Source organism: Heterodontus francisci, chromosome 22, assembly GCF_036365525.1.
Source record: "Heterodontus francisci isolate sHetFra1 chromosome 22, sHetFra1.hap1, whole genome shotgun sequence".
Taxonomy (NCBI): domain Eukaryota; kingdom Metazoa; phylum Chordata; class Chondrichthyes; order Heterodontiformes; family Heterodontidae; genus Heterodontus; species Heterodontus francisci.
This window is the reverse complement of record NC_090392.1, coordinates 53,199,252-53,211,630: the sequence shown is the minus strand read 5'-3', so window position 1 is coordinate 53,211,630 and position 12,379 is coordinate 53,199,252. Positions and strand designations below refer to the sequence as shown.

The following is a 12,379-nucleotide window of genomic DNA, read 5'->3' as shown; positions in this document are numbered from 1 at the left end:
CACACATTTCTGCTTCGCAGTGGCATGATTTTTTTTTTAAAGAAATACAGCACGGAAACAGGCCCTTCGGCCCACTGAGTCTGTGCCGACCAAGAACCACCCATTTATACTAACTCTACAGTAATCCCATATTCCCTACCACCTACCTACACTAGGGGCAATTTACAATGGCCAATTTACCTATCACCGGCAAGTCTTTGGCGGTGGGAGGAAACCGGAGCACCCGGCGAAAACCCACGCGGTCACAGGGAGAACTTGCAAACTCCGCACAGGCAGTACCCAGAATTGAACGCGGGTCCCTGGAGCTGTGAGGCTGCGGTGCTAACCACTGAGCCACTGTTAACTCTAGTCAGGTGCATTTGTTTTTTATTCTTTCATGGGATGTGGGCATCGCTGACAAGGCCAGCATTTAGTGCCCATCCCTAATTGCCCTTGACAACTAAGTGGCTTGCTATGCCATTTCAGAGGGTAGTTAAGAGTTTTGCTGTGGGTCTGGAGTCACATGTAGGCCAGACCAGGCAAGGACAGCAGATAAAGGACATAAGTGAACCAGATGGGTTTTTATGGCAATCTATGATAGTTTCATGGCACCATTACTGAGACTAGCTTTCAATTCCAGATTTTTATTCATTAATTGAATTTAAATTCCACCAGCTTCCATGGTGGGATTTGAACCTGTGCCCCCAGGGTATTAACCTGGACCTCTCGATTACTTGTTCAATGACATTACCACTACACCCTGTCAATAGGTGCAATAGAATCAAATCCCAGGCATCGAGTTAACCCTTTCACAATTTGGCTCTCACCATGCAGCTAATATTAGATGGTGTTGAGTTCTGAATGAACTAATGCAGGGATAAGAATTCCTCTTGTCATTGGATGTTGCAACATCATCAAACCTGTTTGTGAAGATTTCCTCTCTTCCACATTTTCAGTAAAAATCGTGTAAAAGGGTATTTTTTGAGCAGAGCAAGCTTTCAAAACCATGTTTACAAATTCGCTTTATCTAGTGATATGATGAATTAATACCATATTATCGCTTCAACATTTTAATTATCAAAATCATTTTCCCCTCAATTTGCTAATTCCCTACTAAATCCCACCTACACCATTCACATGATGCCACAGGGCCGTGAAGTGTTGCTTCTCAAAACAGACCAAACAATGACGGCTATATTGCAAACTGAAATATCAATGCCATCTGTTTAAAGTGGAGTTAATCTATATTTAGGGCTGCTTCTCTCAAAGGATTACAAGGTTAAAATCTGCAGAAGAAGTCGATCCTTACCGCTGACTGTGAGAACCAGCTGACATGATCGTTCTCCAAGGATATTGGATGCCACACATTTGTAGGTTCCTGAATATTCCATTGTCAGGTTCCTCAGAAATAGCGAGCCTTTTGTGGAATCTACAATAGTGGAAGAGAAGAAAAAAATAACTGAAATAAAACTCAAGATGCTTACTATCAAGGAAGAATCAGGTAAAGTAATAAGGATCTGTCATGACAGTAGTAAACCACTAAACCACAATCTAGTGGGTCCTGGAGCCGCAGCACTAGATTCCCACTCAGAAGATCCATTAGCTCCAGACATGCAATGTTGGAGTCTTACTGGCAACTGACTTTGCTGGCATGTAAGCTTTAAAGAGAGAAGTGCTGTATGAAGAATATTAAAGCATTAGGAATACAACATTAACATTGTTTGTGGGTAACTCAATTCTCTGCAAAATGATAATTTCCAGATGTAGTGACTAGCACAGAAATACTAATTTTAATTTCTCTCTTCCTCTCCTGAAGGCACTGGTTCTTGCTGGGACATAGCTCCATGGGCACCTACTGTCTTTGGATACCATTAGTTTCATTCGTGCTGGCTGCCTTTGGGTGATATTAGCTGCAGCTGCAACAATGATACTCTACTTAGCCTTAGTGCCCCATAGCAGGGGAGCAGAAAAATCAGCTCCACTTTGGATTTTTATCCAATGTTGAAACATGCTTGCCAGGTCAGGACAGAATTTTGTCTTTGGCATTGACCCCCACAGTCAAGTAGCAACTCAAATATTATGGATGGCAGTTTGGAACTACACTGTATCACAACCAGCACCTTTAGAAGTTAGGGGGAGGTATTTTAAAAAAGAAACAGTTGGTGTCGTATTTTTTGCAAATATGTCAACAAAAAAATTGGTTCTGTTGACTGTGCAAGTATTTTTATTGAGAACTTATCTGTTAAAGCCTTGTAAGAGTACCTGTACTTTTACAGATCAGAAACACCGTTCTCTCCCTTAAATAAAAAAACAAGATTTTATCATAGTTCTGTTGTACAGACTTCTGATTCACCTCTAAGTATAATGGTTGAACAGAGACCTAAGTACACAGTGCCTTGCCTACTCGTTCAATGGGTGCAAGGTATGTGGAGGAGGGTGTGACAGATGGAGAGATAACGCTTGGGACTTTACATTTGGCTGTCCAAAGAATATGATTAGGTCAAAAGAAATATATATATATATCCGTACTGCCACTGGCCCTATTATTCCAAGGAATTCAACTTGGCCAACAACCTTGTTATATGGTACTTTATCAAACGCCTCATCAACCCTCTCTGTTAGCTCATCAGAAAACTCAATCAAATTAGTTAAGCTCGATTTGCCCCTAACAAATCCGTGCTGGCTTTCATTAATTAATCCACATTTGTCCAAGTGACTGTTGCTTTTGTCCCGAATTCACCTTGCCACTGAGGTTAAATTGACTGGCCTGTAGTTGCTGGGTTTATCTTTACACTTTATTTTGAAAAAGGGTGCAACATTTGCAATTCTCCTGGCCCCTGGCACCACCCCTGCATCTAAGGAGGATTGGACGATTATGACCAGTACCTCCACAATTTCCACCCTCACTTCCCTCAGTATCCTCACATGCATCTCATCCAGTCCTGGTGCTTTATCAACTTTATGTACAGTCAGTCTTTCCAATAGATCCTCTTTATCAATTTTTTTTAGCCTATCCAGTGTCTCAACTACCTCCTTTTTCACTATGGATTTGGCGGCAACTTCTTTCTTGGTAAAGACAGATGCATAGTAGTCATTTAGTACCATAGCCATGCCCTTTGCCTCAGTTCATAGATCCCCTTTTTAGCCCTAATCAGCCCTACTCCTCCTTTTACTACCTGTTATGACCTGGTGAAAAAGGGGTTTAGTGTTCCGTCTCAGCCTTCACCTGGTCTTACCGTAACAGGGTTTAATTTTAAACACACTGTGTTTTTAGCTCCCCCTTGGTGAATTCTTGTTTGCTGCTTTCCAATTGTAGGGCAAAGAAATCAACCAAACAGGTTTTGTTAGGTTTAAAGAAGAAAGGTTGAACTTTATTAAACTTAAATTCTAATTCGGTTAATACCTACAGATACACGACATGCCCGCACCAGCATTCATACGTGATACGCACATGCAGATAGAGACAGAAAAGAGCAGAAGAAAAAAAGTGGAAAATATGAGGCAATATCTGAAGATGGTTTTGGTTACTGTTCTTCAAGCACGCTGTAGAGTCCTTGATTGTAGGTAGGTCTTACTTTTCATTCGGGCCCAGTATTCTTCTTAAACCTTGTTCGATGTAGGAGACTTCTCTCTTGAGGGTCACTTGTCTTCAGTGGATTTGAAGTTCCGTGAGAAAGAGATGAGAGCAGACAGGAGAGGTCTTCTCAGTCCAGGAGCAAGAAGTCTTTCTCTGAGTTCAAACACTCTGTGGCTAGTTCAAAGAAAACTGGACCAGCCAGTTATTCATGTGACCAGCTGGTTTAACCAGTCCTGGCTTTTGTGGATTGTATCACTTAGCAGGCCCTGGAATGTACTTCCTTACCCCTTCATTGTCTGGTCATCAAAATCCATTTGGATTAGTTGGAGTCCTTTGTCTCCACAAGCACCGTCTGTTAGAATGCAAATGTTTTTCAGCTAAGTGTTGGGCAGCCCTTGTAACAGACCATCTCTTCTTCCCAGCAACAGTTTAAAATCAATGTTATTATGACAAAATTAAGATGCCTCATTCTTGGCAGGTGGGGGCCTGCATGTCTGCATATAAATAGTAAAAGGGTGTAGAGGTGTCATGCAGGCCCCCACCTGCCAAGAATGAGGCAGATTAATTTTGCCACATGGACATTAAACTACAAATTGTTCCTGGAAGAAAAGGAATTGCCAGGTCCCTAGCCGGAAAAACATATTTGCATACTAGCAGACAGTGTTGGAACAAAGCAACCAGTCCCTGCTACCAATACACAGAACAGACATGGTCAGACCAGTTTAGTAACATGACTAAGTGGCTGATGCAGAGTTTTGAACTGAGAGTTTTAAATTGAAGATACAGTGTTTGAAGACAAAACGCTCTTGGTTCCTGGATTGAGAACATCTCTCTCCTGTCTGCTCCTATCTTTTTCTCACCAGCTTTGGAACCCATTGAAGACACATGAACCCCAAGTGAGAGAAGTCTCCTACAGTGAACAAGGTTTAAGAAGAATACTGGGCCCCAATGAAAAGCAAGAATTACCTACAAGTAAGGAGTCTGCAGTGAGCTCAAAGATCCTTAAAAAACTCTTCAGATATTGCCTCAAACGTTTCCACTTTATTGTTTCTTCTGCTCTTTTCTGTCCTTATCTGCATGTGTAGATCACGTATGCATGCTAGCATGGGTGCGCTGTGTATCCGTCAACATTAACCGAATTAGAGTTTAAGTTTAAATAAATTTCACTTTTCTTCTTCAAACCTAAGAAAGCCTTTTGTGCTAATTTCTTTACCATATAATTGGAAAGCCGTGAACAAGGATTCACCAAGGGGGAGCTAAAAACACAGTGTGTTTAAAAATAAAACCCTGTTACAATAAGACTAAGTGAAGGCTGAGAGGGACCCCTAGACACCTTTCTCACCTGGTCGTAACAATGCCTATAGAAGACTTTGGATTCTCTTTTATATTTGTTGTCTGTTCCTCTCATACTCTTTTCTTCTCTTATCTTTTTTCACTTCCCATCTGAACTTTCTATACAGTCTGGTTCTCACTTGTATTATCAACCTGACCCCTGTCAGATGCACCTTTTTCTGCTTCATCTTACTTTTTACCTCTTTCATCATCCAGGGAGCTCTGGATTTGTTTGTCCTAGCTTTCCCCATCGTGGAAGATACCTCGACGTACCCGAGCTCGCCCTCTTTAAAGGAAGTCCATTGTGCAATTACAATTTTGCCTGTCAATCTTTGACCTGAATTTACCTGGGCCAGATCAGTTCTCACCCCTTTGAAATTTGTCCTCCCCAATTAATTATTTTCATTCTGGATGGTTCCTTTTCCATAGCTAACCTAAACCTTATGATACTATGATTACTGTCCCCTAAATGTTCCCCTACTGGCACTTGATCCACTTGACCCACCTAATTCCACAGAACTCATACAGCAAGGCTGGAAACATACTGATGTCGACAATTCTCCTGAACACACTAAGAAACTCTTCCCCCCTCTCTGCCCTTTATACTATTACTATCTCAGTCTGTATCAGGATAATTAAAGTCCCCCATGATAACTATTCTACAGTTTTTGCACCTTTCTGTAACTTCCTTGCAAATTTGTTCCTCTGTATCTTTCCCACTAGCTGGAGGCCCATAGAATACACCCCAAAATGTAAATGGTACTTTTATTGTTTCTTAGCTTAAACCAAATAGATTCCATTCTTGACCCCTCTAGGACATCCTCTCTCTCCAACATTATAATATTATCCTTAATTAACGCTGTCACCCCTCCTCCTTTCTTTCCTTCCCTATCTTTCCTGAACACCTTGAATCCAGGAATATTTAGTACCCAGTCCTGTCCTTTTTTAAGCCAGGTCTCCATTATTGCCACAACATCATACTCCCACATGGCTACTTGCACCTGCAGCTCACCAACCTTATTTGCCACACTCCGTGTGCTCATATTCAGGCACTGAAAACCTACTTTAGACCTCTTTGGATTCCCTCTTACTCTGACCCCACCTAATACCTTACTATTTCTTAGTCCAATGCTATCTGTCTCTCCCAATTCTTTGTGAATCTTGTTTTTCCTCTCTAATGTTACCTCCTGATTCCCATTCCCCTGCCAGATTACTTTAAACCTTCCCCAATAGCATGAGCAAACTGTCCCAGGAGGACATTGGTCCCAGTTCTGTTCAGATCCCATCTCCCCCAGAACTGGTCCCAATGTCCTAAGAATCTAAAGCCCTTCCCCTTGCACCATCTCCCCAGCCACGCATTCATCTGCTCTATCCTCCTATTTCTATATTCACCAGCAAGTGGCATTGGGAGTAATCTGCAGATTATCACCTCTGAGGCCCTGCTTGCTAGTTTCTATCCTGGCTCCCTAAATTCTGCCTGCAGGACCTCACCTCTTTTTCTACTTATGGTACTGATATGGACCATTACTGCTGGCCATTCACTCTCCCCACTCAGGTAGGAGTGGGGCTGACCAGGCACTGGGACAAATGCATAACAATAAAGAGCACTGGATTGGTTAACAATGGAAAGGAGAGGGACAGAGAATATGAAGGAGATGGCAGAGGGAAAATGAAAGAGAGCAATAAAGGAGCGGTGGATGACAGTGAAGCGGAAGGAAATGATTAACAAAAGGCAAAAGGAATAAATGAATAGTACTGAAGAGAAGGGGACATGGGAGTAATGATTTGGGGGGAAAGAGGGGAGAAACTGGGACCAATCCTTTGAGGTGGGAGGAAGGAGAGTTCTAACACTAACTGAGAGGGAGTGAGGCAAGAGTGTTCGATCATGAACTAGGTGAGTGGAAAAAGAACACCAGCTTAATTGGGTTGGAGGGGTTGAAGAGTCACAGTATGAACTGAGACATTTGGAGGAAAATAAAGTGTTTCTGTGAAAGGGTGGGGAGTTAGATAGGCTGATACTGAACTGGACCAGCCACATAAATATTGTGGGCACAAGACTAGGTCAGAGGCTGGGAATTCTGTGGCGAGTAGCTCACCTCCTGACTCCCCAAAGCCTGTCCATCATCTTCAAGGCACAAGTCAGGAGTGTGATGGAATACTCTCCACTTGCCTGGATGGGTGCAGCTCCAACAACACTCAAGAAGCTCGACACCATCCAAGACAAAGCAGCCCACTTGATCTGCACCCCATCCACCACCTTAAACATTCACTCCCTTCACCACCGACGCACAGTGGTAGCAGTTTGCACCATTTACAAGATGCACTGCGGCAACTCACCAAGGCTCCTTCGACAGCACCTTCCAAACTCGCGACTTCTTCCAACTAGGAGGACAAGGGCAGCAAATGCATGGGAACACCACCATCTGTAAGCTCCCCTCCAAGCTACACACCATCCTGACTTGGAAATATATTGCCATTCTTTAACTGTCACTGGATCAAAATCCTGGAACTCCCTCCCTAACAGCATTGTGGGTTTTGTCTTCAGATTGTCCTGTATTTATGTTTTTCCCCCCTCAATACAAGCAAAAGAATGTTGTGTATGCTCAAAGCTTAAGTTATAATGCCCATAAAACTACTGGTTTACAAACATCAGGGCTGTTGTTGAGTTGTCGGAGACAATGCCAGCCTTTTCCAGTTTTCTAAACTGTCTGAAAGCAATGGTGGTGGAGCGCAGCCAAATCAAACATTGGCTCAAGCAGAAATGTTCATATCAGGAACCCAGAAATGCTATCCACAAGGACACTAAAAAAACATGGAATCAGCAGCATAGAATGGGCTTGTGTAGTAACCAAATATCCCCACTCCATCTTACTCAATACAGGGTACTAACTGGATAGCTGTGCATTTGAATGATCTGTAAATGGATGCTAGAACCTGCAAAAAATGTGTGGCTTAGAACCATAGAAAGGTTACGGCACAGAAGGAGGCCATTCAGCCCATCTTGTCTGCGCTGGCTGAAAAAACTAGCCACCCAATGTAATCTCACCTTCCAGCACCTGGTCCATAACCTTGCAGGTTACAGCACTTCAGGTGCATGTCCAAGTACCTTTTAAATGAATTGAGGGTTTCTGCCTCCACCACCAATCCGAGCAGTGAATTCCAGACACCCACCACCCTCTGGGTTAAAGATTTTTCCTCATGTCCCCTCTAATCCTTCTACCAATCATCTTAAATCTGTGCCCCCTGGTATTTGACCTCTCGGCTAGGGGAAATAGGTCCTTCCTGTCTACTCTATATAGGCTCCTCATAATTTTGTACACCTCAATTCAGACACCCCTCAGCCTCCTGTGTTCTAAGGGAAACAACACAAGCCGATCCAATCTTTCCTCATAGCTGCTGATTTCAAGCCCTGGCAACATTCTTGTAAAGCTCCTCTGTACTCTCTCCAGAGCAGTTATGTCCTGCCTGTAATGTGGTGACCAGAACTGTACGCAATTCTTCAGCTGTGGCCTAACCAGTGTTTTATTCAGTTCCAGCATTACATCCCTGCTTTTGTATTCTATACCTTGGCCAATAAAGGAAAGCATTCCATATGCCTTCTTCACCACTCTCTACCTGCCCTGCCACCTTCAGGGACCTATGGACATGCACTCCAAGGTCTCTCACTTCTTCTACCCCTCTTAATATCCTCCTGTTTATTGTCATAGAGTGATACAGCACTGAAACAGGCCCTTCAGCCCACCGAGTCTGTGCCAACCATCAACCACCCATTTATACTAATCCTACATTAATCCCATATTCCCTACCACATCCCCACCTTCCGTCACTTCTCCTATCACTACCTACACTAGGGGCAATTTACAATGGCCAATTTACCTATCAACCTGCAAGTCTTTGGCTGTGGGAGGAAACCGGAGCACCCAGCGAAAACCCACATTGGTCACAGGGAGAACTTGCAAACTCTGCATAGGCAGTACCCAGAACCGAACACGGGTCGCTGGAGCTGTGAGGCTGCTGTGAACCACTGCGCCACTGTGCCGCCCAATGTGTATTCCCTTGCTTTGTTTGCCCTCCCCAAATGCAGTAACTCACACTTCTGTGGAGTGAATTCCATTTGCCACTTTTTCACCCACTCAACCAAACCATTAATATAATTCTAGCGTCTACAGCTATCCTCTTCACTATCAACTACATGGACCAATTTTTGTGTCATCTGCAAAGTTCCCAATCATACCTCCCATATTTAACACTAAATCATTAATATATACCACAAACAGCAGGGGACCCAACACTGAGCCCTGTGGAATGCCACTGGAAACTGCCTTCCATTAGCAAAAATATCTAAAGACCATTACCCTTTGTTTCCTGTCACTGAGCCAATTTTTGATCCAATGTGCCACGTTCCCCTGTATCCCTTGGGCTTTTATTTTTCTGACCAGTCTGCCATGTGGGACCTTGACAAATGCCTTACTAAAATCCATGTAGACTACATCCACTGCACTACCCTCATCAATCCTCCTTGTTACTTCCTCAAAAAATTCAATCAAGTTAGTAAGACACGACCTTCCCTTAACAAATCCATGTTGACTATCCCTGATTAATCCGTGCCTTTCTAAGTGGCAGTTTATCCTATTGCTCAGAATTGATTCTAATAATTCTAATAATCTATTGACAAGCAGAGATCTGGGCGTACAGGTCCACAGGTCACTGAAAGTGGCAACGCAGGTGGATAAGGTAGTCAATAAGGCATACGGCATGCTTGCCTTCATCGGTCGGGGCATAGAGTATAAAAATTGGCAAGTCATGCTGCAGCTGTACAGAACTTCAGTTAGGCCACAGTTAGAATATTGCGTGCAATTCTGGTCGCCACACTACCAGAATAACGTGGAGGCTTTGGAGAGGGTACAGAAGAGGTTTACCAAGATGTTGCCTGGTCTGGAGGGCATTAGCTATGAGGAGAGGTTGGATAAACTCAGATTGTTTTCACTGGAACGACGGAGGTGGAGGGGCGACATGATAGAGGTTTACAAAGTTATGAGCGGCATGGACAGAGTGGATAGTCAGAAGCTTTTTCCCAGGGTAGAAGAGTCAGTTACTAGGGGACATAGGTTTAAGGTGAGAGGGGCAAAGTTTAGAGGGGATGTGCGAGGCAAGTTCTTTACACAGAGGGTGGTGAGTGCCTGGAACTTGCTGCCGGGGGAGGTGGTGGAAGCAGGTACGATAGTGACGTTTAAGAGGCATCTTGACAAATACATGAATAGGGAATAGAGGGATACGTCCTCAGAAGTGCAGAAGGTTTTAGTTTAGGCAGGCATCAAGATTGGCGCAGGCTTGGAGGGCCGAATGGCCTGTTCCTGTGCTGTACTGTTCTTTATTCTTTGTTCTAACCAGCAAGGTCAGACTGACCGGCCTATAATTATTTGGCCCATCCCTCACATCCTTTTTAAACAATGACTTTTATTACACTTAATAACTACTTTCTTTAAGTATTTACCTCAGCTCATTCAAAAGGAGTCTGGATATGCACCTCAAGTGCCGTAAGCTGCAGGGTTACGGGCGAAATGCTGGAAAATGCGATTAGAATGGGTGGATTGTTTTTCAGCCGGCACAGACACGATGGGCCAAGTGGCCTCTTTCTGTGCCTTAAACCTTCTATGATTTACAAGAGACTTGTGCAACATGCCATCTCCAGCCAAAGATATCCAAATAAAATCAATGACACAATTATAAATGAGTCAGAATTCTAGACAGGCTCAACAGGCCCAAGACAAATACATCCCAAGGATTGATGGTATTTATCTCAGAGTGCTGAAAGATGCTGGGCTGGAGATTTGTGAGGCATCTAGAACCATTATGAGGGATTCAATAGACACTGCACAGCAGATTGGAAACAGGTTAATACAGTGCCAAAAATTCAAAAAGCGTTGCAAAGCAGACACAGGCAATGACAGAACCATTAGTCTTCCTTCTATCCCATGCAAAATAATACAATGTATTATCAGGAGTAAATTTGAAATTCATTAGATCAGCAGTAGCTTAGTTACCAAGAGCCAGCATAAATTAAGAAAGGGATGATCCTGTCTGACAAAAATCCCCAACACTTCTGAAAAAATAACAATCCAAGTAGACTGTGGTACGTTCAATGACGTGGTGTATTTCGACTTCCAAAAGACTTCTGATAAATTTCTGCATTGGGGTTTAGGATAAGCCCTGTATGGATAAGAAACTGATTGAAGGGTCGGAAGCAATGATTACTCTTTAGAGTAATATCAGATTGGGGAAAAGTGCTGAGTTGGGTACCTTAGGCTTCAGTGCTGGTACCACTCCTGTTTTGAATTTTCATCAATGACCTTATTCAGAAATTCAATGTAAAGAATTCAAATTTGCAGATGATACCAAACTAGGAGGGTCAGTGCAGTCGGAGTAGGAAATGCATAAATTACAAATTAAGCTGGACAAAATACAGTTTTGTATTTGAGTTGGGAAGAACAATGTCAGGTGAAAATTTAATGTAGACAAATGTAAAGTGCTAGCCAAAGGAAGGAAAAATAGATGATCCATATATTTCATGAATGTTGTTGAAATATCCAAGGCTGAAGATCAAAGAGATCTAGACGTCTTAAGTCAACTCGATGCTAAACACACCCTACAAATTCCGAGCAATGCTCAACAAAGCCAGTAAGATGTTGCACTACATAGCCCAAGCAGTAAGTCAGAAGAAGTCATGATCAAACTTTCTATTCCTCTGGTCAGACCACACTTGAATACTGCTGCAGTCTGTTTGCCAAAATATAAAAGAGAACTTTAAGTGCTTAGGGCAGTACAGTATAGAGACATCAAACTGTTTACTAGTGTCAGGGGAATGAGTTATTCGGAAAAACTGGAGAAACGTAGGTGTTTTAGCTTAGAAAGGTGGGAGCCATCTGTGGAGGCAGCACATGCCTGAAGATGTTGGCTCAAGGATTGTTAGAAATTGGGCTTCCACAAGCAGGGAAGAATTCAATTTCTTGATGTCACAAATCTATCCCGAGAAAAGCAGAAAAGTTGCCCAGTGGTAATGTTCTGACCTTTAATGTCTTTACAAAACAACAGTGACCACATTTTGTTGGCCTTAAAGTGCTTTGGGACATCCTGAAGAGGTGATGTGCACTACATCATTACAATTTCTTTCTGCTGTACTAGAGTTAAGAATTGAGAAGTGCCTCATTATGAGAGGCCACATCCAGCATACCTTTTATCATGACTCTTGATGGAGATTTCTCAGTGCCAGGGTTAACCTCTGACCATATATACATAGGCACTGGCTGACCCACTGCCGAGTTGCACAACAATGTCACATTGTTTCCTATGTACGGCTTTCCAATCACTTTACATTCTGGAGTGGATGGTGGTACTGTGCAATTAGAAAGAAGTGGCACATATTAGTATCACTACCTAAACATATTGCAGGACTTAATAACTAATTTACGCAGCAATGTCTGTGAGTTTGAT

At 42.9% G+C, this 12,379-nt stretch overlaps 1 protein-coding gene across 1 annotated transcript in view; it reads right to left on the bottom strand.

The window, feature by feature from the left end:
- The window catches only part of LOC137381616 (V-set and immunoglobulin domain-containing protein 2-like), a 49,591-nt gene that overhangs the window by 19,151 nt on the left and 18,061 nt on the right, over window positions 1–12,379 (bottom strand). Inside the window, exons 4-5 of the mRNA XM_068054323.1 lie at window positions 12,120–12,281; window positions 1,289–1,408 (exon numbers count right to left, since the gene is read on the bottom strand). Of these exons, the coding sequence (XP_067910424.1) occupies window positions 1,289–1,408; window positions 12,120–12,281 (282 nt within the window). The remainder of the gene's footprint in view (window positions 1–1,288; window positions 1,409–12,119; window positions 12,282–12,379) is intronic.